The 26,265-nt window shown below is 40.8% G+C and overlaps 3 protein-coding genes across 3 annotated transcripts; 1 reads left to right on the top strand and 2 right to left on the bottom strand.

Moving 5' to 3' along the window:
- Positions 1-2,130: 2,130 nt before the first annotated feature.
- Positions 2,131-8,224, bottom strand: HNRNPH2 (heterogeneous nuclear ribonucleoprotein H2). Its single transcript, XM_080653708.1, has 2 exons — positions 8,106-8,224; positions 2,131-4,294 (listed from the first exon to the last, which is right to left on the bottom strand). Exon 2 carries the CDS (start codon positions 4,239-4,241, stop codon positions 2,892-2,894), a length of 1,350 nt encoding a protein of 449 aa, XP_080509834.1. The 5' UTR covers positions 4,242-4,294; positions 8,106-8,224; the 3' UTR covers positions 2,131-2,891.
- A 154-nt stretch (positions 8,225-8,378) lies between these two features.
- Positions 8,379-20,049, top strand: GLA (galactosidase alpha). Its single transcript, XM_080652855.1, has 7 exons — positions 8,379-8,690; positions 12,589-12,763; positions 13,773-13,950; positions 14,499-14,590; positions 16,791-16,952; positions 17,158-17,355; positions 18,020-20,049. Exons 1-7 carry the CDS (start codon positions 8,479-8,481, stop codon positions 18,293-18,295), a joined length of 1,293 nt encoding a protein of 430 aa, XP_080508981.1. The 5' UTR covers positions 8,379-8,478; the 3' UTR covers positions 18,296-20,049.
- A 243-nt stretch (positions 20,050-20,292) lies between these two features.
- On the bottom strand, positions 20,293-23,886 carry RPL36A (ribosomal protein L36a). The gene is made up of 5 exons (XM_080653709.1): positions 23,849-23,886; positions 23,358-23,463; positions 23,092-23,159; positions 20,819-20,941; positions 20,293-20,362 (listed from the first exon to the last, which is right to left on the bottom strand). Exons 1-5 carry the CDS (start codon positions 23,849-23,851, stop codon positions 20,342-20,344), a joined length of 321 nt encoding a protein of 106 aa, XP_080509835.1. The 5' UTR covers positions 23,852-23,886; the 3' UTR covers positions 20,293-20,341.
- Positions 23,887-26,265: the final 2,379 nt, after the last annotated feature.

Below are 26,265 nucleotides of genomic sequence, written 5' to 3'. Positions count from 1 at the left end.
GTGTGTGTGTGGGGGTGTGTGTTTATGTGTTTGCATGCCCATCTGTATTGTTACTCTGAAAGGAACTACTGTCCCTTTCCATACCCCTAGTGCTGACTGCTGATCTTCCAGGGTCTCTCTCTTTTGACTGCTTCCCCAAGCCCTTCTCTCTCTCTTTTTTAATTTTTTTTAGTTTATTTGGGTGACATCCTATATAATAAAGAGCTAATATGCTAATTAGACCTAACAGCCGAATGACCTTCAGAACAAAGCCAGGGCTACGAGGGCTGGCCAGGGCTTCAAGGGGCTGCAAGGGCCGGCGGGGGCAGCCAGGGCTGTGAGGGCCAAGCCCCTTGCACGAATTTCATGTATCGGGTTTCTAGTTGGTTAATAAAATATATTTCAAAGGTACATCAACTGTATACTGTGTGTTCACCACCCCAAGTCAAGTCTCTTTCCATCACCATTTATCCCCTCCATATGCCCTCTTCTACCACCCCCCACTCCTCTTTTCCTCTGGTAATCACCATACTGTTGTCTGTGTCTATGAGGTTGTTTTGTTGTTTGCTTTTGCCTAATCCCTTTTCACCCAGCCCAACACCTTCTGTGTTTTCTTATCCAGCCTAGGAAGCAAACACCTTAGCTCTCTGGACTCAAATCATTTCCTAAGAGTCGGTGACATCTAGTGGCTAACTGGAGAATCTGCTCACATTTAGAGAACGTTCTGGAAAATTAAGTGAGCAGCCTGGAAAGCAAAAACACCTACTTGTGAACCCTCTGAGAAAGGCTTCCTGAAGGGCTTAGGAGGTGAAAGTAATGATGGGCTCATTATGGTATGAGTCAAAATGGATTTCTTGCAGCTGACACAATTAGAAGTCATCGAAGAATCTCAAATCACCTCCAACTGTATCCTCAGTATGATTTTCTAGGAATGGTGCTCAAAAAATGTCCTTAAAGTAGTTAGACAATACCAACTTGATATTTACTTTCCCTCTCCAAGTGTTTCTCTGGGTCCCAAGCTCTAAATATACCAAGGATAACAATCCAATTGCAGTCTGGTCAGATCTACAAAGAGATATGTAGAAGTTCAGGTACTGCTGGTACTGACCCAAGGGCATCCAGGCCTTTAGATCATCAAAAGGTGTAATTGTTAATGGCCACAAATTTATGATGTGGGCAGAAATTTAAAATAAACAGGTATCACAGGTGTTGTTAATAAGCATATGCAAAGTATACTTTAACAGAAAAGTTGAAACTACTTGTTATAGGAAAAAGGGAAGGCAATCAGGGATCATGAAGGAAACTGCTTCTTTAAGATGCTGTTTTAGGGTTCAGATAAACCTTGTAGAGAGCTGTCATGGGTCACAAAACCTGCAGCATTAGCAGTTTCTTCAGCACTACCCCAGAACTACAGAATTTCAGAAACTCTAGGAGTGGGGCCCAGTAATCAATGATTTAACAAGTCCAACAAAGGATTCTGTTGCATGCTTAAGTTTGAGAACTACTGGTTTAAAACAAGGTTTAAATGCTCTGAAAAACCTTAAAGGGTGCTTAGAGACTATTAAGTTATGGAGGAGACTGAATTACTTCTATAACACAGGCCAACTTTATCAAAACATACAAAAGTGCCTTAAATCTTATTTATGGTTAAATAAAGAGGATTATTTGCTTTTTCTTCTTTGGATTTTGGAGGATTCTGTCTTGAATCAAGTAGTCTCTGGAGTAGCCCAGTAATCCTGTGAACACGTTGATAATAAGTTAAGAAATAGAAAGTTGCTCCACCTGAATATTAATCAAAGAAGTACAAATTAAAATAGCAATGGGATATCATTTTTCAACTAACAAATTGGACAAGATCAAGAATAATGTGCATCATTGAGAAGGCTATGATGGTAAAAAAAAAATTCCTAAGGGAAACACAATCTTTCCAATAAAAGCTTCTAAAATGTGTGTACCTTTGATTCAGCACTTTTAGGAATATATCTTGGAAATAATTAATGATATATGCAAGAATGTATGAAGATGCTAATGTATGTTTATAATAATTTTAAAAATTGAAAATAACTTAAACTTCAACAGCAGAGGACTGTGTAAAAGAAAAGGCTCACATAACAGAACATAATAAAAATCAAGCTGCACAAGATTATTTTTCCAGTTTTTAAAAGGAAGATTTATTTAACAAGTTTCACTTAGTACAATGTCTAATGGAAATCACAATACAAGGAAAGATTTAAATCAAAGCTTCAGAATTTTATACAAATGACATGACCCAACTCCTAAAGTATCAATTGGTATTACATCTCAAAATTGTCCCAGATCTTAATAAAAAATAAGTGTTCACTCACGTGCCTTATAGGATAGTAAACCAAAAAGCTAGAATTAACAAACATGCCAAATGTTTTCACTTTGAATTATAGACAGAGCTCCTATATTTGAGTTTTACAGAAAAGCATGTTTCTCAACACACATCCAAAGTTTTCAATGTCTTGTGGTATAAGAGCAACATTTAACATAGGAGAAACTGCTTTAACCTAAATATGCTTACTGCTTAGGTACACTCTTACAACAGAAACTAACTTGAGGAAAGATGAAAATTGTTTTAACAGTTATGGTCAATACTGAATGTTTCAGTGTTCAAAATTACTGAGCTTAAAGTTTGAAAACAATCCTGACTCCCATTTTACAGTAAGCATAAACCACAATCCTGTAATGCAAAAGTGTTAAACGTAACCTTTGTTTTCTTAAAAAAAGAGAAAGAAGGAAAAAAAGAAAGGAAGAAATTGACCTAGAGTGGTAAGAATCTATTTCCCATTTACCATATTGGATATTCTAGACAGCCCTCCCATTCTATTCAACTCCTATAAATGCACAGCTTTCATTTCTGTAGTAGCTGTTTAATGCTCCTTCTCTACCTATGCAAGGTTTGACTGATAGTCACTTGAGTTTTCCTGCAGAACTTGGTCATATCCACTCATACTGCTCTGACCACCATAACCACCTCCATAACCACCACTCAGCTGCTGGCTAGCAGGACCCCCATAACTAGACTGGTTGGATAAGCCCATCCCTCCCATCATTTGGCTACCATAAGCACCACTACTTGCCCCTGCTGTAGAATTCAAAAAGAGTTCTACATAGCTGTGATCATAAGCCCCCCCACTTGTTCCTGCAGTAGAATTCAAGAAGAGCTCCACATATCTGTGTTGCATATTAGCCTTGTCTTTTGCCATAGCTGCCACAGCATCTTCATGAGTAGCAAATTCAACATCTGCCTCACCAGTAACTCTGCCATCGGGTCCAATTTCAATGTGTACTCTCATGGGGTTAAGAGGTGAGAAAAAATTGTAAATATCATTCTCAGTGGCTCTGTAAGGTAATCCCCTCATGTGTACACAGTGCCCTGTGGTGCTCTGGAAACTGGAGCCACCATCTCCATATCTATGATCAGACATTCCTGAAAAACAGTAATTGAGGTCTCTTCCAAATCTATCAGACCCAAAGCCATACCCATCATTATAGCCACCATAATCATCATAGCCTCCATACCCTCCACCATAGGCACCCCGTCTCATCCTTTCAAACCCAGCCCCTCTGCCAATGCTATTATACCCTCTGCCAGTCCCTGGCCTATCATAGGGACCAGGTCGCTGCATAGCCATGAGCTTTCGAGGAGGGTCATAATGGGTTCGGACTTCAGCTCGGCTACTCTTAAAGATTTCAATGTACCTGTGCCCTATTCTTTCCTTGTGTTTCTTTAAGGCCTTTTCAGCTATCTCCTGTGAAGCAAATTGCACAAAGGCCTCCCCTGTGCTCCGCCCTTGAAAGTCCACAGGCAGTGTCATCCCATTTGGCACAATTTCCAACCCTGAAAAAAACTGAACAATCTCCTCCTTGCTACAGCCAAATGGGAGTCCTCTAAGGCGGACGAAGCCATCATTGGCAGTATCAGGACTATTCGGACCTGTATGCTTCAACACCCAATCCATTTCAACACTGTTGGACTTGAATACTTCAACATATCTGTGTCCCATGGTTTCTCTGTCCTTCTTCAAAGCCAATTTCACTTCATCTTCAGATTCAAGTTCGACAAATGCTTCACCACTCGGTCTGCCTTCTCTGGTGTAGATGAAACGAATACCTGATGTGCCATTTTGGATTTTGCAATCAGAGAAGAAGCGCATCACTTCATCAGCAGAGCAGGACCAGGGTAGGCCCCTGACCTTCACCACGAAACCCTCCCTGCCTTCGGTGCTCAGCATCATGATGACTGTTAGGCTCTTGGTGGCAAGCTCGGATCAATGCAATTTCAGTGTAGCTGAAAAAAATTAGAAGACTATTATCATGGAAAAATGTTCACAATACAGTAAGAGAAAAAAAAACAATACAAAATTCAAATACACTGGTAGCATTTTGGGTAAGACATTCACATAAATAAAAGGACTGCACCAAATTTCTAATTCATTCAACAATTTTTTTGACACCTGATACCTATTATGTGTTGGGTATCATTACTGCTGGTTATTTCTAGATGATAGAATTATGGGAGCTTTTTGTTTCAGGAAATGTTTTCTTTGGAAATTCTGTATGTTCTAAGATCTCTACATTGACCAAATATTAACATCATAGTCTAAAGAAAAAGGAGAAAAAAATTAACATCAACAAAATCAGTGGAAGATGTCAGCAAATTAAAAAATGGCTAAATATGATTACATAAAAATGAAAAACTTCTTTACATCAAAAGTATGATTAAACAGAATTAAAAGAGAAACAATACACTTGAGAAGATAATTGCAACAAATGCATTAATACCCTTATATAAAGAACTCACACAAATTAATAAAATAAGGGAAATATTAAGGCCTAAGAGATAAATGGAAAAAAGACATTATTGGGAATTCACACATTTGTTTTACATTTTTCAGCTGCCAGGTCCAGTACTTGGCTCTGGCATACAAGGATCAATAATCCCAAAAAGAACTTATGGTCCTACAGGGGTACTATATGCCTTTATTAAAAACAAAAGGGAAAGTAAACTTATTATCTATGCTATGTCAGAATTATGTGCAGGGTGAAAAAGTATTAAAGCAGGGCATGGTTGGTCAATTCTATCAGTTGGCACAGAACAGTTAAATGAAACAGACTAACTGGTTCAGGGATCCATAAACCAATTTAAAAAATTATGATAGACTCAGAGCATAAAATAGGAAGAGGCAAGGCATGAGATAAGGCTGGTGATAGAGATCAGGTCCCAAAGGCCTTATTTGACAAATGTTAAGGGCCTTTAACAAGGGGAGTGAGGGAGTGGAGTGAGGGGAGACGGGAGTGAGGAGATAGAAGTTAGGGGAAGGGGAGTGAAGGGAAAGGAGTGAGGAGAGGGAAGTGACATCTTCAGACCCCTTCCAGATAGATAGCCCTAAAAACAGTGTAGCACTCAAACAGAGGGGGTTGAGGTGACACTAGCAAGATCTGTTAGAACCCTGATCTTCCAGAGACATGTTAAGGATTCACCTAAGACAGGGGTGGGAAACATCTGGCAGGCCATACAAGGCCCGAAATCATTTGGTCTGGCCCTGCCAAGGCATTAGGGGTGAATTAATTAAATGTTTTACCAAATATAGCAGGCTAATTTTTAAGCTTATAATTTTATATGGCCACGAATGATGTTATAAGTATCCAAATGCAGAAAAAAGGTTCCCACCCCTGACCTAAGGCATCAGCAATTTAAAAAAGGGAAGACATGATCTATGTATTCAAAGCAGTGGACTCTGTGGAACTTAATAACAGATTAAATATAGCGGAAAAGAGATATGAGGATACAGGAGAGGGGTCTAGGAAATGTTCAAGCTCCATCAATCACCAGAAATGCACCTTAAAACCAGAATTAATTGCCACTTTTCACCCATCAAGATAGCGAAAACTAACCAGTGAGGATAAATCAATGCTGATATTCAGGGTTCACAAACTAACACACACCCAGAAGAGTGAAAGTTGGTACAGTAAATCCACTCTAGGTTATGTGCCATAAGGAGATGATCTTAAATTCAGACAAAGATTTATGGAGCTATATATTCACTGAAAGGTATTTCATTAAGAAAGACAGAATATTACACAATTTTTAAAAATTATAAAAATATTTAATTACATGAGAAATTACTCTACTATAATCTTAAGTGACCCAAGATCACAGCTACTTTATAATCTCAACTATGTAAAAAACATATATTCTTCAACCCTGCTAGAACTCCTTCCAGAGCCTGGTCAACTGAAATACTCACAAATGTTCACTGCAGCACTGTTAGTAATTGCAGAAAATTAGAAACCTAACTATCCATCAATAGGGGGACAGCTGAATAAAGTATACTTTATCCTTAAAGTGGATGCTATGAAATTTTAAAAAAGATCTGCCCTGGCCTAAGATTTCCAAAATATATTAAATAAAAAATATGCATAGTATGATCCTACTTATTTGAAAATATAAGCATGCATGTATATATGTTTGTAAATGCATAGAGGAAGATCTGGAAGCATATAATACAAACTTGTTTTTTTTGAGGAAAGAACTGGAGGGTAGGAAGAGTGGAGTGGATTTCCACTTCATTATCCCATATCCTATATACTACTACATAGGTTTAATTTTTTTTAATCATTTTAATTGGAATTTAAAAAGCAATGTTAGGAAAAATATATGCATGGGAAATGTGTCAAATGTTAACAGTGGTTTTTGAGTGGTAGTTTTATAGCTTTTTCAATTTCATTTTTAAAAATTTTGGTGCATGCCCAACCGGTTTGGCTCAGTGGATAGAGCGTTGGCCTGAGGACTGAAAGGTCCCAGGTTCGATTCTGGTCAGGGGCATGTACCTTGGTTGCAGGCACATCCCCAGTAGGAGGTGTGCAGGAGGCAGCTGATGGATGTTTCTCTCTCATTGATGTTCCTAACACTCTATCCCTCTCCCTTCCACTCTGTAAAAAAATCAATAAAATATATTTAAAAAAATTTTTTTGGTGCATTCTTAATTTTCTAGAGTAATTATTTTAATTCAGCAAAAAATGTTTGCTTTTCTGGAGTTTGGTATAGCAAATTTTATGAAAGTTTCTGATTTGGTACGTGGGTGGCTTATCTGACATGGTCTGGGAACACCGGGCCGCTAGAAAAGTACAAAGTGTACTAACTGCCATAAAACGAGAGGATTCAATTCAACACTAACTGCCCATTATATGCCTTGCATAGCGCATCTGCGGTGCTTAACAGTCGTCATATAAACCGTTTTTAGATTTGAGCGATAGATTTTTCAGACTAGTTTTTGGCCTATCTTAACTCTTGGAACACCCGCCCCATTTAATGTCCCTGCAGCACTCTAGGCCTTAATCCCCTCTGTAGTGGCAGCAGGAAAGTTCTACTTCGTTACTGTATCACCCGGGAAGGCCACTAATACTCCATTGCCTGAAGTAGGAACCAGGATTCCATTTGTGAGTTAAGAATTTGTGTATTTATATGTGTCTTATACACATACTTTTTATACACTAAGTGCTGAGTAGTTATCTCTGGGTAATGAATTACAAGTATTTTTTTAAAACTTACAGTAAAAAAAAACTTATATTGTTATTTTTCGAATGTTCAAAATTGAACAAGTAAATTGTTATAAGCAAAAAAACGTTATTTAAATACTCAACTCAGTAAAAACATTTATTGGGCTCCTCTGTTAGGCACGTATCATTTACCTAGATGTGATTTTACATATAAACTGACTTGGTGCCTCTCCCTACAATCGGGCAGTGGAGACTGAATGCCTGAAAGGATGGACGAGCGCTCAGACCACTAGTCTCAATGTTGTTTTTTTTCTAATCTACGGATGTGGTTTTCAAACGTTTTTCTCCGTCAAGTTTCTCTTAAGGGCTCCCCTGAGACCCGCCCAGACAGAGAGAGATACAAAAACCACACACAGTCACGAACGTCCACCATTTCCCCACCAGGCGCAGCAAAGGCGGCTTCCCGGCACTGAGATGGGGGAGTGGGGGGCGGGGGAAGAGAAAGCGAGGAGCGAAAAAGGAGAAGGCGACCTGCGGACCCCCGCTTTGGTCTTCATTATCACCACCCCCGGGTCCCCAGTTCCCACCCACACACCAACCTCTAAAGATGCCGGACGATGTTCCTCCTGCCCTCAAACGGCTATAGCGAGACGGTAGACGACGACCGAACTACTTCTGCTCACGTAAGCGAATGATCACGTGAGCACCTACGTCATGTGAGATCTTGGTCACGTGAGTAACTCCGTTTAAAACTCTGGATCACTAAAGAGCACACTTCCTTCCGATATGGGAATAGGGCGGGCCTATGTTTAGGAAGAAAGAGCGTGATTGGTTGCGGTGCGTCTTACGTGACTGATCATTGGTTCGTCTCTGGGGATAACCGTCAACAACGTCATTACGTAACTCTCCAGTGATTGGCCCGCCCCTAAGGTTAAACTTAAAACCCCAGTTTACCGCGGAAATACGTTATGCATGGTTACATTGATGATGAGGCTGACTAGTAGACGACTCCAGCGGCTGGGCTGCGTGCTGGCGCTTAGCTTCATGGCCCTGGTTCTCTGGGAGATTTCTGGGGCCTGGGCCTTGGACAATGGCTTGGCCATGACCCCTACCATGGGCTGGCTGCACTGGGAGCGCTTCATGTGCAACACTGACTGCAAAGAAGAGCCGGATTCCTGTATCAGGTATCGGAGCTTTGGGTACGCCCTTCCCTTCGCCTTTCCGTGTGTTTGGAGGGGTAGAGGTGAGCCAGAGGGAGAGCTTCCCTACTGCTGCTCCTTTTTTATTCCCAGCGAATTGGCTCGGATGGTGACTAGCCCTAAATTTTCTCATTATGACCCCTCCTGGGGTGGGAACCCTGCCAGCGGCCCTAACTTCTCTGGCCTCTCAGTCTCTGCCGGATTACCGAGCTAGGGACTTTCTCCATTTACCATCCAGTTCCGTTCAAACCCTTCTTGTGAGCTGCTGCTCCACTTCTAATGGTACTAGCAGCAAACACAGCTGCAGTGAGTAGAAGAGAGGACTTTTCTTCTTTTTTGGTCACAGGGTTCCTTGACTGTAACTTGAGGGAGTTTAGAAGGACTATGGAGTCTCTGCGATCTCCCCACTCTCTCTCCCATTAGTGTGGCCTCTGGCTGAAGGGTTGACCTGAAGGAACTTTGTACAGGCATACCTTACTTTGTTGCACCTTGTTGTATTGCGCTTCACAGATTTTTTTTTTTTTTTTTTACAAATTTAACGCCAGACCCTCAACCAGCAAAAACATTAGGACTCGCTTTATTGCGGTGGTCTGGAACCAGATTCTCAGTATCTCCGAGGTATGCCTGTATATGGAAGCCAAGTGTTGAGACTTGTTGGCTCAATTAACTGGCCCGGAGCAACCTGGGTGTAATCTGAAACCGCCCCAGTAGAGCAGGGCTGGGAGAAACCCCAGAAAGTGGCTGTCCTATCCAGATTAGTAAGTGGCCGTTTTAGTGGCAAGGGAACTTACCTATGCAGCTTTTCTTGGGAGACTGCAAGAGGAATAGTTTTCCACACCTGCCGGCCAAATAAAAGCTTGTACAGAGGCCTTAAGATGGGTTTAGTCACGTACAGGCATACCTCAGAGATATTTCGGGTTCGGTTCCAGGTATCAATACAGGAAGTCATGTTTTTTGCTGGTGGAGGGTCTTTGCCTTAAATTTGTAAAAACGCAACATCTGTGACGCGCAATAAAGCGAGGGGGGGATATGCCTGTGTACCTTCCTGAAGTTTCAACACATTTCTCTCAAGTCTGTTTCCTTGGGGCAGCTGCTGGGAGCGTGGAAGGCTAGCAGAATGTACATTCCAAGGACAGGGGCGGGGGGTCAACAATTGTCAGGTCCCACTGGGAGGGTCAACATCTTATCGCTGATCTTCCCCAGCAATGCTGCCAGGATAAGACAGGTATTGAACCTATATGATCAGCACATTCGTTGTCTGTAAATTGGGAATAACAACTCTGACCTCAGGGAGTTGACTCAGAAGGATCTGTAAAATAGTGGGGTGTTTTATTTAAAAATTTTAATTACAGTTAACACACAATATTAGATTAACTTCAGATGTACAACATAGTGATTAGACATTTATATAACTTACGAAGTGATCACCCTGGTAAGTCTAGTACCCATCTGTCATATCAGTTTCTTTTTTATTGTTTGTTGGGATGACACTGGTTAATAACGGAATAGTTCTTAAACATAATAAAGACACCTGTGGTGCAGAGACCCCCTCTGAAAGCAGTGGTTATGATACATCCCAGTGCATATAAGTTATTCCTATGAATGTCTTTACAGCTTTATAGATAAAATTAGGATATTGGTCAAACATTACAGAATTAATGGACCCTCTAAGTTTCGGACAAAGTCCATTGTGACCCTGGGGTAAAGTGTATAGCAATTGTGCCCATCACATATTTCTTTTTCTTTTAAATTTTTTCTAAGTGGTGGTTGTCTTTATTTTTGTATCTGATTATAAAACTAATGCATAATCAATGCAAAAAGTATAGATAGTAAAGAAGAGTATAATGAAAATAAAGATTCCCCTCATTCCACCACCCAGAAGTAATCATGGTTAAAATGGTAATATGAGGTCTTGGAATAGTTTTTTAGTAAGGAACACAGATCACAGATTTTTTTTTTCATTATTTCCAATAAAAATGAAATTATGTTTATGTTGAGTTGTTAGCAAGACTCCGAACTTTGCTTGCCTACTTTCAAATTCTAGCTTGCTGTTACTTAGCCATATGACCTTGGGCAAATGAATTACTCTTCCTAAATGTAAGCCTGTCATAGAATAAGAACTTAATAAATGCAAGTAGTGTGTATATTCCATATTTTATTTAAGAAAATTCCTGTTGATAGCTATTCAGGCTCTTCAATTTTTCATTATTGTGAACAAAACTATACATCATTGTATATCATCTGATTATTTCCTTAGAAGTGTAATTACTGGGTCCAAGTATATGCTCATTTTGTGACATACAAACTGTCCTCCCCAAAAGTTTTACAAATGCACATTCCCAACAACAGTGTATGAGAATGCCTGTTTCCCCACACCCTGGCCAACACTGCATTTTTGTCATTCCTTTAAAACTTTGTCAATCAGGTAGGTGTTTTTATTTTTACTTATTTGATTTGTAATAAGATTAAACATCTTCTCATTTGTTAAATTGGCTCTTGGCACGGTTTCTTTTATAGATTGCCTATTTGTGTTAGTTCCTTATTTTTCAATTGTAATGTTTTTGTTTTTTCTTTTTGGATATTTTGTTTTTGTCTATCATATGTTGTGAATATGGTGGTTCTTGCTATACATTGGTTTTTACATTTATATATCAAATATAAATTTTTCCTTTATTATTTCTGACTCTGGCATAATGCTGAGAAAGTACTTTCCTACCTGAAAATGATATAGTCACTATGTTTTCTACTAGTATGTTTATGAATTTTTAAAATATTTAAATCTGTAATGTGTCTGGCCTTTAATCTCCTATAAAGAATACCATATTTAATATTAACTAAATTCCATGGTACCAAATGGCTGGAAGGATCTCTTTCTGAACATTCCCTTTAATTCCATTGATCTGTGTATTCTAATGCTACTGGTACTACACCAGTTTCATTTATTTTTTGCAGAATGATTATATGTTTAATCTTTTAGGTGAACCTTTCAAATCATGTTGCCAAGTTCCTTAAAAATCCTTTTGGGATTTGTTCAGGGTTTTATTAAATGCATAAAGGGCCCTGGCCGGTGTAGCAAAGTGGTTAGAGCATCAACTGGGGCATGGAAGGGTCTCGGGTTCGATTCCCTGTCAAGGGCATGTAACTTGGTTGCGGGTTCGCTCCCTGCCCCCAGTTTGGGCACGCATGCAAGAGGCAACTAGTCGATATTTCTCTCTCTCTCTCCCTCCCTCCTTTCCTTCCACTCTCTCTAAAAATCACTAGGGAAAAATATATATCCTCAGGTGAGGATTAACCAAAAAAATGCATAAAGTGTAGGGAGAATTAGCTTCTTTTTAATGTTGAGTTTCTTATCCAAGAGCAAAATATCTTAAATTTATTTCCAGGTATTTGAGGTTTTCCTGTTGTTTTTTGGGTTGCTCTTGTAAATGGTATCTTTTTCTCCAGCCAGGTTATTGTTGATAGCTAAGGAAGCTGTTGATTATGTCTATTTGTATTAGTTCCCTATTTTTCAATTGGAATGTTTTTTGCATTTGGGATGATATTTTGTTTTTGTCTATCATATGTTGTGAATATGGTGGTTCTTGCTGTATGTTGGTTTTAACATTTATATATCAAATAAAACTTTTTAGTTTCTAATAACCTTTTCAATTTCTTGCATTGCACATTCCTATTTTAATTGTTCAGGCTTCTTAGGGTACAAGTATTAAGAGTGGGGGCAGGGAGAAGGAAAAGGGCTCAGTCCATTTTAACTTGCTTTGATTGTGATTACTACCCAACTATTACTGGGTTGAAAAAAATTGAAAGCCCCAAGGTACCTAACAAATAGGAAGTACCCAAGCATTTGTTTAATTAATTGTAATGATTCTTGGAATTTCTCTTTCAGTGAGAAGCTCTTCATGCAGATGGCAGATCTCATGGCCTCAGAAGGCTGGAAGGAAGTAGGATATGAGTACCTCTGCATTGATGACTGTTGGATGGCTCCCCAAAGAGACTCAAAAGACAGACTTCAGGCAGACCCTAAACGCTTTCCTAGTGGAATCCGCCATCTATCTAATTATGTGAGTTTATAGATAATTTTCTTTTTCATTCAGGAGACCAAATACTTCTGTATGAAAACTTGTTCAAAAACACTTAGAGAATAAAATAGCTGCCATTATCTGAAGATTGAATTGTAAGGCTTATCAGGTGGAATTTTCATCTGTCAGCAGATATATATTTTGCAACACTTCTTGAGGCCCATCTTGAGTAAGTTCTCCTTTTGCTGAAACAAATTCTCTGGGAAGAAAAAGGAACTTGGTTCTTGACATATGTGTGCCTATATTTCCATATAAACTTTGAGCAGTATTGTAATTGTACTATAAACTAGAATTTTAGAAGATGGGAGGAATACTTGCTAAAGATTTTTAAGAGTAATCGAGCCAAACATTAGTTAAAGGCAATGAAGACATTTTATTTAGTACTGTTGTAGTAAGGGAAGGAGCTGAGCTCAATTCTGAATATAACAAAGACATGTAAGGATTTTTAGCCAAAAAGCAGATTGGGAGGATCATTGGATGGAAAATTACTAAGGGGAGGAGGATTCTTGCTAAGAATAGGCCAAGAACTTATACATCAAGGGTGGAAGATGAGGAACTTGATCGTATATCAAGAGTAGGAGGAAGACTTAACAGGATTCTTGCTAAAAGTGGATGCTGACTAACAAAGTTGAGGCCTACTTGAGAAGAGAGCTTAGAGGAGCCTAACCCAAGGTTTGGTCAAGGAGAGAGACTGTCCAGATATCATTGCCCTGGAAAGGTAACTTTTAGGTTCCCATCAGAGAAAGATTAGAGTGGCTGATAACTTTCTCTTCAGTTCTATGCTATAGCTTACATGTGAGTTTGAACTCAGCAGAATTGGAGAATTTGCTCTTTGTCTCCCAATAAACTCATCTATATAATTTTGGGGACTTGTGAACAAAAATGCCCCCAGTACCTGGTGAAGTGTATGTGTCTCTTCCCACAGCATGGAGTGGTTCTCTCTGCTTCATGATTGCACTTCTATTGTGGTGACTCTTTCCTCTCATTTCAGGTCCATAGCAAAGGACTGAAGCTAGGAATTTATGCAGATGTTGGGAAAAAAACCTGTGCAGGCTACCCTGGGAGTTTGGGATACTATGACATTGATGCTGAGACCTTTGCCGACTGGGGCATAGATCTGCTAAAATTTGATGGTTGTTACTGTGACACTGTGGAACAGTTGGCAGATGGTATGTTTCATTCAAGAGATTTAGCCATGAGCAAAGAGAAGAACTTTGAAGCCAAGGTAACTGGGTATCCACAAAACCAATCTTCCCATTTTAAGTACCCAGTCACAATATTGGAAATAATTATTCTCAATATGCCAGAGCTAGTACCTCTTTTCTTTCAGTTTGTCCATACACTCATTCATTTATGCAATATAAAATCCATGCGACTTAACCTCAGCTAATACTGTGCACTTTTAATTAAAGAGGGCTCTAAGTTAATTACAAATAGTAATTCTAACTCTCTATAACATAATTTGGGAAAGCATCTAGAATGTCAAACAGTCATAGAGAAAGGGGCATCTTCATGCCTGCCTTTCCTCAATATATGTACCATCCCGCACTATATCCTCAGAACAATCCCAGCAATCTGGGAGGTATTAGACAAAATTTCAACACAGAGAAGCTACCTGTCTCTGCTGCTGGTTTAAAATATAAACATGGCCCTTCAGGGCAGCCCCTGTTGGAAGTCCCTTTCTTCCCCTTATTTTACCCATTGTTTTCTCATTCAGGTTATAAGCACATGTCCTTGGCCCTGAACAAGACTGGCAGAAGCATTGTGTACTCCTGTGAGTGGCCCCTTTATATGTGGCCCTTTCAGAAGGTGAGCTAGTGACTCCAGAATTTAATAGAGCCTTGGTGATAGGTTTTCAGGACTTGAGAACAAAGGTCTCCTTCAAAGTCCCACCTTAACAGTCTCATCCTGCCATCTCTCCCAGGACCCAATCACTTCTTATCATCCCCACTGCTCCAACTGGAGTCTAAGCTACCACCACTTGGGAAGTTAGTCATCTTTGATTTTTCCCTTTGTCTCATGATTCATAACCTGTTCATCAGCAATCCTATCAGTACTATCTACAAAATAAATTCTAAATCAGCCCATTTTTTTCCATCTCTGCTGCATCCATCTTGGTCTTTCAAGCCACCATCATCACCCACCCAAAATGCTCCCAACAACCTTCCCTCTCACTTCCACTCTCCACCTACCCCCAACCATTTTTCCAGCAGCACCAAAGTGTCCTTGTTAAAATGTAACTGGAATCACATCACTCCCCTGTTTAAAATCCTTAACGGGCTTCCCATTGCACTTGGAATACAATCAAACCCCACTGATCTGGCCTTGGCCTATCTCTCCAACCCCATTCCCCATCACTCGCCCTCATTGCACTGGTGTTCTTTTTGTCCCCCAAACACTCCAAGCCTTTTGCTGCCTCTGGGCCTATTGCTTATTATTTTTCTGCCTGGTACGGTCTTTGCCAAGATTTCTGAGCTCCTTCTTAACATTGAGGTCTCATACCAGATACCATATACTCAGACTGATCTTCTCTAACTACTCTAAAATAGTGCTCTATCCTGCCCTGGTCAGGTGGCTCAGTTGGTTGGAGTATCGTCCCATACACCAAAGGGTTGCAGATTTGATTCCTAGTCAGGGCACAAACACATGTTGCGCGTTTGATCCCCACACCGTGGGAGGCAACCGATTTCTTCCCCCACCAACCCCGTCTCCCCCCCATTTCTTTCTCTCTCTAAAATTAAAGAAAACATAACCTCAGGCAAGGATTTTTAAAATATATTTATAAAAAAATAGTGCTCTAACCCAGCCAGTGTGGCTCAGTGGTTGAACATCAACCTATGAACCAGGAGGTTGTGGTTCGACTCCCTGTCAGGGCATATGCCTTGGTTTTGGGCTTAATCTCCAGTGTGGGAGATGCAGGGGGCAGCTGATCAATGATTCTCTCTCATTGATGTTTCTCTCTCTCCCTCTCTGAAATCAATATATATATAGATTTTTTTAAAATAGTGCTCTATCCATTCATTCTTTATCACATTAACCTATTTAGTTTCCATCAAAGACCTTAGCACTATATAGAATTATATGTTAACTGACTTACTGTCTGTCTCCCCACTAGAATATAAGCTCCAGGAGGGCAGGGACATTGTCTGACTTTATCACTAGCATATGGTAAGTGTTGAATAATTATTTATAGAATGAATCCCTGTTATTTCTTTTTTTGTTGTTGTTATTAATCTTCACCCAAGGATATTTTTCCATTGATTTTTAGTGAGAGTGGAATGGGGGAAAGACAGAGAAACATCGATGTGAGAGAGACATCGATTGGTTGCCTCCTGCATGCACCCTGACCAGGGCCAGGGATCAAGCCCACAACGGAGGTATGTGCCCCTGACCAGAATTGAACCCAGGGCCCTTCAGTCCTCAGGCCAATGCTGTATCCACTGAGCCAAACCGGCTAGGGCTGTTATTTCATTCTAATCTCTAAAATAGTCTTCACCTTTCTCTTCAACATCTTAAACCTTGGATATCCCATGTGCCTATTTACAAACATGTATTTGTTCTGTTAACAAATTATATGCCTAGGATTCAGATTGCCTTATGTTTGATGAGTTCTACGTAATTTTTCAGCTGCTTTTACTTATTAGGTTGTTCATTATTTGTGATTTTAAATGTTATACAGTACATGTTCATTTTAGAAGTTTGAAAATAGTGAAGTGTAAAAAAATTTCAGTCCTCCATAATCCCAGTACTTAGTTACCATTGGTAAATTTCCAGCATAAACATTGTTTAAGCCATTTCAAGTATAAATTTTAAGTTATATGGCCTGATTCTGAAGCAAAATTTTTACAATGAAGATCCATTATAAGGATTTAGCTCTCCTCAATGGAGACTTTTAAGCTATAAACTAAAGAGAAGGCTACAAGTTCTTTCTTTAAACTTGACTATTTTCATCTCACAAGAATGTTAGTAGAAAGTAAGCAGAAGAGTTACAGTATCTCTGTTTTCACAGCCCAATTATACAGAAATCCGACAATACTGCAATCACTGGAGAAATTTTGGAGACATTTATGATTCTTGGCAAAGTGTAAAGAGTATTTTGGCCTGGACCTCATCTAACCAGCGGACACTTGTTAGTGCTGCAGGACCTGGGGGTTGGAATGACCCAGATATGGTAAGAACCTGAGCCCTCTGTGTTCAAACCCCTGCAGTGGGCTTGTTTCCTACTGACATTCAAGGTAAATTGGAAAGTTCCTTGGAGCAGCCTTTATGTGAGAGTACTCAAAGCAGGGTGCCATGGAAAGTGGCTTCTGTGTCTATATAACTTTAAGAATGTTTGTCTTCTCTCATTTGAATTCTAATTTCACTCTTTGTCCCAGTTAGTGATTGGCAACTTTGGCCTCAGCTGGGATCAGCAGATAACTCAGATGGCCCTCTGGGCTATCATGGCAGCTCCATTACTCATGTCCAATGACCTCCGACACATCAGCTTTCAAGCCAAAACCCTCCTACAGAATAAGGATGTAATTGCCATCAACCAGGACCCCTTGGGCAAGCAGGGGTACCTACTTAGAAAGGTATAGTAAATGTTCTCTGGAAGAAAATAGGAATTGGACAAGAATATGTTCTCCTGCCTTATAGTTTAAAATCCACCCAAATGGCCCTGCCCAGTTTGGCCCAGTGGATAGAGTGTTGGCCTGAGGACCGAAGGGTCCCGGGTTCAATTCTGGTCAAAGGTACGTACCTCGGTTGCAGGCCCCTCCCCAGCCCAGTCCCTGGTTGGGTGTGTGCAGGAGGCATCCAATCAATGTGTTTCTCTCACATTGATATTTCTCTCTTTCCCTCTCTCTGTCTTTACCACTCTCTTCCACAGTCTCTGAAAATCAATGGGAAAATATCCTCGGGTGAGGATTAAAAAAATAATAAAATTCATCCAAATGTTTATTTGGGTTATGTATTTTAAGATGGCTTTATACTCAAATGCCAACTTTTTCTTGGGCCTAAATCTATTATATATTAAGATATGCACTGATCTTTTGAGAATATATTTTTTAATCTCAAATATAATCAGTAACTAAGCTTTTTTGCTGCAATCATTACTTTAATTCCCAAACATGCTACAAGATAATTTTAATTTTTCCTAGAAGTGTTTGGTAGTTCTGACAATAAGACTGAATGCTATAAGGCAGCTTACTGCTAGTTACCAAGTTATCACACCTATTTTCTTGGCTTGCTTTTCAGGAAGACAGCATTGAGGTATGGGAACGCCCTCTCTCGAATTTAGCCTGGGCTGTGGCTGTGGTAAACCTGCAGGAGATTGGTGGACCTCGTTCTTACACCATCAGTCTTGCTTCCCTGGGTCAAGGAGTGGCCTGTAATCCTGCTTGTCATATCACAGAGCTCCTCCCTATGAAGACAAAGCTTGGGTTTTATGAATGGACTTCATATGTAAAAACTCGAATAAATCCCACAGGCACCGTTTTGCTTCAGCTAAAAATAAGCCAGACTACATTTTAAAACTTCGTTAAAAACTTTTATTGATTTTTCTTAGAGGGATAGAAAAAGAAACATCAAGTTGTTGTTCCACTCAATTATGCATTCATTGGTTGATTCTGGGCATATGCCCTGATGGGGATCAAACCCACAACCTTGGCTTATCTGGATGATGCTCTAGCCAACTGAGCTACCCTGCCAGGGCAAAAAATGCTTCCTTAAAAAATCGTATTTTGTTGCCAATGACAACCACACATCTGTCCTTTTCTTCCATTCTCACTTCAGCTATTCTTTAATTTACCTGAATAAAATTTCACTACAGCCCTGGCCAGTGTGGCTTAGTTGGTTGGGCATCCTCCCATGCACCAAAAGGTTGCTGGTTGGATTCCTGGTCAAGGCACATGCCCAGGTAAAAAATTTTACTACAGAAACCAACGGTGAAAAAGGCCTAAAGTATGTTTTAACAATTCCTTTGCCCGCCAAGTGATTAAAGTTGGAAGACTGTCCTGGCCAATGGCTCAGTTGGAGCATGGTCCCACATACCGAGGTTGCTGTTCATATTCTGTATGTGGTCAGGGCACATACAGAATATAAACAATTCATGTTCTGTCACATCGGTTTCACTCTAGGATCAGTGAGCATATCCTCAGGTGAGGATTTAAAAAAACATTGAAATTCTAATCATTGTCAGCTGATAAAAATTGCAATGAAATTGGTGAACCGTGACTCAGTCATCCAGATACATAAATTTGGAAGCAGCCCTAGCCAGTTTGGCTCAGTGGATTGTTAGCCTGAGGACTGAAGGGTCCCTGGTTTGATTCTGGTCAAGGGCACATGCCTGGGTTGCAGGCTAGATCCCCAGTAGGGCTCATGCAGGAGGCAGCTGATCAGTGATTCTCTCATCATTGATATTTCTATGTCCCTCTCCCTTCCTCTCTGAAATCAATAAAAATATATTTTAAAAACAAATATATAAATTTGGAAGCATATTGCTCCATCTCACTTGAGATGCCCTTCCAGTTACCAAAGTATGTAGCATATTTTGTCATCCAGTTTTACTGCACAAGTAAAACTCAGTAAGCTTTATTCTTTATTAAGGTATCACATGTGTCCTTATCCCCCCACCCCCTCCCACTGATGCCCTCACCCCCGCCCCTGGTGTCTGTGTTCATTGGTTAGGCTTATATGCATGCATACAAGTGCTTTGGTTGATCTCCCCTTACCCCCACCCTCCCCTACTTTCCCTGAGGTTTGATGATCTGATCAATGCTTCTCTGTCTCTGGATATCCTTTATTACTAAGAGTGGAATCTCAGTAATACACAAAGATGAAAGGGATTTGAATTTCGAAACCGTCAGGCAATTTAAAAAATGGATTATCACTGCTAGGTTCCATTTAGGATTTTAATTCACTAGGAATCATGTCCTTTGCATCATGAAAAGAATTTGTATAAATTTGAGATGGGGGGTGTGTGGGGGCAGACAGCATGGCTCAATGATTGATTCCTGGTTAGGCCATATGCCCGGGTTGCAGGTTCAATCCTGTTGAGACATGCACCAGGCACTGATGATTCATAACTGATGTTTCTATCTCTCCCTCTGAAATCAATAAAAAAAAGTTTGAAGGGGGTGGGTGTATCAAAATGTTTGGGTGGTATGAATAGTCTGAAGACATGTAATGCCTAGAGAACAGGGCCCAAATTCTATACAGGAAGCAAGTGGTGTTTTTCCTCTGAAGATCAATAAAAACATCCAAGGATTAAAAAAATGATTGAACTCAAAGGTATGAGACAAATTATTTCACTCTTGGTAAGCTCAACATTCACTATGGATACCAGTAATAACAGCAAAAGGGATCCCATGAAGCCCCAAGTGACTAAAGTGCCATCACAACATCTGTTTTGAGTTCAACCAAATTCAATCCAAAATTAGTCAAGTACCCAAAACCATTAAGCTTAAATTTCCCCTTGTGGGACACTAGTTTACTGCCTTCGCAAATAGACCAATTGCAACCACATGAAGTGAACATATCAAGATTTTATTGTCATATAATAAAACAAAATATGACGCTCTAGAACTGGATCACTTGACCCTGCAATAGAAAAGGGGGGGGGGGGGGAAGTGAGTTTTTCTCTTGCAAAGAACCTCTGTTCCATCAAGTGTCTACTGATAATTCTCATTCTCCCCCTTCCCACTCTGGTGTGGCTCAGTGGTTCAACTCCAGTCAGGGTACATGCCGGGGTTGCAGGCTTGGCCCCCTACTAGAGGTCTTTCAGGAGGCAGCCAATCAATGATTCTCATCACTGATATTTCTCTCTCCCTCTTTGAAATCAATTTAAAGAATATTTTTAAAAAATCTTGTAAATCTCATTCTCCCCTTCTTACTCATGCCAAACACCAAAAACCTTACACCTTCAGCTATGGATCAAGTATTTTGAAGGGAGTGCTCCTGATCTTGATGCCACAGTAAATGAGTGGGCAGAAATACCTCTCCAAATATAATAAAGCTATATAGAAAAGATTGCACCTCCCACCCCAAATTGTATACCTTTCTCTTCTTATCTCCTCCCAGTTCAAAATGCTTGCATCTCTTAATAGCCAGCATTCTCTTAGATCTGCAGTTGGGCTCAACGCATTCAAGCCTCAGCACAATCTTCTTTGTAGTTTTAGCCTGGAAAAAAATGAAGTGATATTCCTCATAAATCACTGCAAAAAATCTTTCTTCAAAAATATGACTACATCGGGTTAAATACTACCTTAATTTGTCTTGGGCTATAGAGAGAAAACATAAATGTGAAAACCAATGTATTTAAGAGAAAATGTAATCGCAAAGGTGGAAAGTTATCTAATAATTGCCATCAAGTTCTCCATTCACATCAGGCATCTTAGAGGACTTCTTATCAAAGAGGCACTCATGCCACCTTGAACTTGTGGCTGTTCAACAGCTTTCCATAGTTAAGTATTCTGGACAATCAAAAACAGGTCATCCTAATTCATGCACTATTAAATAAAAAGAACTTTTGCAATTCTTTAAAAAGGGTTAACTGTTACGTAAGATCTATCAAGTCTTTGGAGAATACCTACAATTACATCTAGAATTTGTGTATTCAACTGTATTATTTAACTCAAAGTACACTCCCCATAAACACTCAACTTTTTAAGCCTGCTCCTGTAGTCAGAATTCTGTTGCTAGTTTTGCAGTTCTCAAAAATTCCAAAACCTAGCTAGAACCTCCCCATCTTCTAATCAAGTTACCTAAATGTGAAAAGGCAACATTCCTTTCATCACTTTGCTATCAAATCACTTACTGCACCTAAATGAACACTAAAGTCATTTCTTAATACTCTGGAACCAGGCTAAATGGAAGAGCAAAGTGCCAAAACACTGTTTGTGGGAATGCTGTTCTAGGCCAGTGGTCGGCAAACTCGGTCAATAGAGCGGCAAACCGCGGCTCGCGAGCTGCAGTTTGCCAACCACTGTTCTAGGCAGTGTGTACTTTAAGGAATAGCCAAATCACCTGGAGTAAAAACAGAACACATTCAGCCTCAGAATTCAGTGGGAGTTCTAAATGGCGCTTTTTAAGAGGCTTATGACTTCATGAGATAAATAGCACTCATTGCAGGCTTTTGAGCCGAGAAGCAAAAGAACATTCTTACTGCCAACAAGAACTGAGGATTCACTAGGACCTGATGACAGACAGAAACAGCAAAGGATTTACTGGTATACTCAAACTTCAGTCCTTAGAAGGGGAGAAAACTTGCCTTAACTTGATGTCTGCCTCTTCAAAAAGGGAAGGGCAAAAAATATAAACACTGTAGCCCTGATCTGATGATAGCTCAGTTGGTTAGCATGTGGCCAGGATATGCCACGGTCAGGCTGGATCCCTGGTCAGGGCACATACAAAAATCAACCAATGGCCCTAGGACTCTCGAGTCCAATAATTACAGGCTGCTGTTGTTCCTTGTGATTAAGCCCCTATCCCAGTGATCGGCAAACTCATTAGTCAACAGAGCAGCAAACCTCGGCTCGTGAGCCGCAGTTTGCCGACCACTGCCCTAGCTGGTTTGGCTCAGTGGATAGACCATCGGCATGCAGACTGAAGGATTCCAGTCAAGGGCACATGCCCAGATTGTGGACTTATCCCCAGTGGGGGGCGTGCAGGAGGCAGCCAATCAATGATTCTCTCACATCATTGATGTTTCTATCTCTCCCTCTCCCTTCCTCTCTGAAATCAATAAAATATATATTTTTGTTTCGTTTTTTAATCCTCACCCAAAGATATTTTTCCATTGTTTTTTTTTTGTTTGTTTGTTTTTGTTGTTTTTTTTTAAGAGAGTGGGAGAGAGAGGGAAAGACAGAGAAACACCGATGTGAGAGAAACACATACGCATTTGCTCCAACCAGAACCTGGGGCAGGGAACCAGAGGTACATGCCCTTGACTGGAATCGAACCCAGGGGCCTTCTGTCCACAGGCTAACGTTCTATCCACTGAGCCAAACCAGCTAGGGCAATAAAAATATGTATTTAAAAAAATCAACCAATGGATGCAAAAGTAAGTGGAAAAAATAGATGTTTCTCTATCTCGCTCTCGAATCAAGAAATAAAATATATATTGCAATGGTGCAGTATTTTAGACAAACCTTAAGTTGTTGCACTCCCAGCTCCACTGTCTAATAGGTATGTCACGGCAGATGACTGAGATAACTTCGCTGAAACTATGAAAACACATACCTATATTGTAGAGGTGTGTGGGCTAACAACAAATGCAAGGTCTTTACCATAGTCAGTGGGAAATATGTCAAATAGTAATTACTACTCACCTTTTTTCGGAAAATAGGCTTAGTCTGCCCACCATAGCCACTTTGCTTCCTGTCATAACGCCGCTTTCCTGAGAGAAGTTACTTGTTACAGTATGCCAAAGTTAATAATTCACAACAGTCACATAAAAAAGTCTTACGGCTTTATCTTAGGTTTTCCAAAAGAAATATCAATGCCCAAGCGCTGGGGAGAGGGGGGTCTGGGCTTCTGTATTTATACTACACAAATGCCACATTCAAACCAAATTCCGTGCAAAAGACCATCTTACCCTGCGCATACAGAGAATCCTTGCCTTTCTTGTACTGTGTGACTTTGTGGGGTTGATGCTTGCCACACTTCTTACAGAAAGTTCGGCGGGTTTTAGGAACGTTCACCTAGTAAACCGTTCAGAACGTGCTGTTATCAGACGCCAACGGCACAATGGCGACCCAGTTCACACTAAAGCAACCGACGAGGACTCGACTCTCAAATTCCTGGCTAATACACCACTCACTAGAAGGTGGTCCAGTCCCATGTGCTTCACATACAGCTGCCTCCCTCTGCCCCCCCCCCAACCCGCAACCCCCGCTACGTCTACTTTGATCCCATCACTTCAATTCCTGGCCCCAAAGCCTGGTCCCTTCGGGGATCGATCCCAGCAACACTGAGTTTCTTTGGTACGAGTCCACACAGAGACCTGGATCCACCCTGGGATGGCACCTTTGACAGTGGAGAGAAGATTAAACTGGATGTTTTTCTGCCCCAAACCCAAAGTCCTACCATGTTTGTGAGCGCTATCAGCAGTGAAAGGAAGACTATAGGCCGGAAACGGAAGTATATAGGAGGTTCCTGGTCGTGCTTCCTCATGGGAGAGACCATAGAGTCTAAGACTCTGTGCGTGGCGCCGTCTGGCGGCTGAGAGGACTCTAGTCGGAGCTGCGGAAGGGAGCTTAAGGAAGAGCTTCCCCTTCCTCCCGCCCCCTAGCTTTGAGACTTTTCTTAATCATTTTTGGCAGACGCTGATTCCGTGCAGAATTAAGTGAAGGAAGCAGTGCTCTTTCAGACACTCTGGCCTCCATCTCCCTATCCCCAATGAAAGCCAGGACTAGGGTCAAGTGGAGGGGTCCTTCCCGTGAATGTCCCATTTCTGTTCCACCTCAAGGACACTGTGACCATCTTTTGCAGCCAACTTCTGGTTCACTGAGGGCTTGAAGGGAACCAATGCTCGCGAGCTGCAGTTTGCCGACCACTGCTCTAGTTCATCCATTACATGGCCAGTTCCAATGCGTTGGGCACAACAAATAATCATGCTCATAAATGTATAATTACAAACTAAGTACCTTATAAAAAAATAAAAGGAAAAGTGATCAGCGTTAAAGCACCCCTTTTTATTGAGGGAGCAAGTTGGCTGCCCTAAATTCTGAAATGTTAGGATGAAATTGTTCAGCTCATGCAATAGCAATAATCAGGCCAGGAGATAGAAAATATCCAGCAGTTCTTCCCTTCCCTGTATACCTGTATGAACAAAAAAGAGGCCATATACTAAACCTGACAAGCTCAATAACCAAAAGTAACCACAGGATGGTCAGAACATAAAAATTCCTAACTGGACTAATTTAAGTTAGGGGGAAATGTTCAAAACACTATTACCTGGTTTCTCTGCAGACTTACTTCTTCCCCAGTGGCCCACCAATGATATCACTCCAAGTCTCTATGATCTAGCTGTGTTAGATTCTCTCTCCCTTTGTTGTTGTTTATTTTGTTTCGTTTTTTGTTTTTTGTTTTTTGTTTTTTACATGCAGCACTATTCGTGGTTTCATTTTAGTCTCAGGTAGAGTTAACTGCAATCAGATTGTAGTAACATTTATCTGAACAAGAGTTGCTAATTTTAGGATTGGTTAAATGCTATGCCACTCACTATGTCTGGCTGTGTCCCAGAAAAAAAATGTATATACACACTTTGAATAATTATAAAGGCAGTGTTTATTAAAATACATTTCATTTTCAAAATTGAGCTATCAGCTGTTAAAGTGTGCATACATTTTTTGAGTACACCCTGTATTTTGGGACTTTGGTACACTTATTAAATGGCTTCCAGGATCTCCTTTTAATGCATCCCTTTAAGTGGTACCTGGAAACATTGCTACCCATTTCCATCTTCTCTACCTCTTATTTGACAGAGGACAGAATAATTGGATATATGTTCACCTTTATGGCTGCAATTATAGCTTTAAGTTTCTTTGAGTGAAATTGTTTAAGAGTGAGTAACCTCATATGCCAAAATCATCCTCTAGGTGCTGTTCAAGGTGGCTAGCATCTGCCCCAGGATGTGCTCACCTAGCCATTAGAATTCCTGGAGCAAAAAGAGTAGAAAACTCAGGGCAGGCAAAGCCAAGAGGAGGAAGCTTTTTTAAAAAAAATAATGGGACATATGTAATACTTTCAACAATAAGAATTTTTAAAAAGTACAAATTAACAGGTACAGAATAGTCATGGGGATGTAAAGTACAGCATAGAAAACATAGTCAATAATCCTATATAGCCCTGGCCAGTTTGGCTCAGTGGATAGAGCATCAGCCTGCAGACTCAAGGGTCCCAGGTTCGATTCTGGTCAAGGGCATGTACCTTGGTTGTGGGCACATCCCCAGTAGGGAGTGTGTAGGAGGTAACTGATCGACGTTTCTAACTCTCTATCCCTCTCCCTTCCTCTCTGTAAAAAATTAATAAAATATATAATAAAAAAATAATCCTATATAACTAAGAGGTAATAGTCAAATTGACCATTATGCCATCACAAGATGGCTGCCTACGACCAGGCCGGCAGGGGGGTTAGTGAGGGACAACCAAAGGACTGAACAGCAGGCTGTGTGGGACGACCAGGCCAGCAGGGGGGCTGTGAGGGGCAAGCAGGCTGGCAGGGGGGCAGTTGAGGGTCCAGGCCAGCAGGGGGAGAAGTTGGGGGCAAGCAGGCTGGCAGGGGGGCAGTTAGGGGTGACCAGGCCAGTGGGGAGGGTGCAGTTGAAGGCAACCAGGCCAGCAGGGAGGGGGCAGTTGGGGGCGACCTGGATGTCAGGGGAGGTAGTGAGGGGTGACTAGGCCGGCGGGGAGGCAGTTGGGGGTGACCAGGTGGTAGGGGGGGCAGTTAGGGGCTACCAGGCTGGTGGGGGGCAGTTGGGAATGATTAGGCTGGCAGGGGG

The sequence above is a fragment of the Plecotus auritus genome, assembly GCF_963455305.1.
Source record: "Plecotus auritus genome assembly, chromosome: X".
Taxonomy (NCBI): domain Eukaryota; kingdom Metazoa; phylum Chordata; class Mammalia; order Chiroptera; family Vespertilionidae; genus Plecotus; species Plecotus auritus.
Note: the sequence above shows the minus strand (reverse complement) of the source record. Positions and strands in the feature narration are given on the sequence as shown.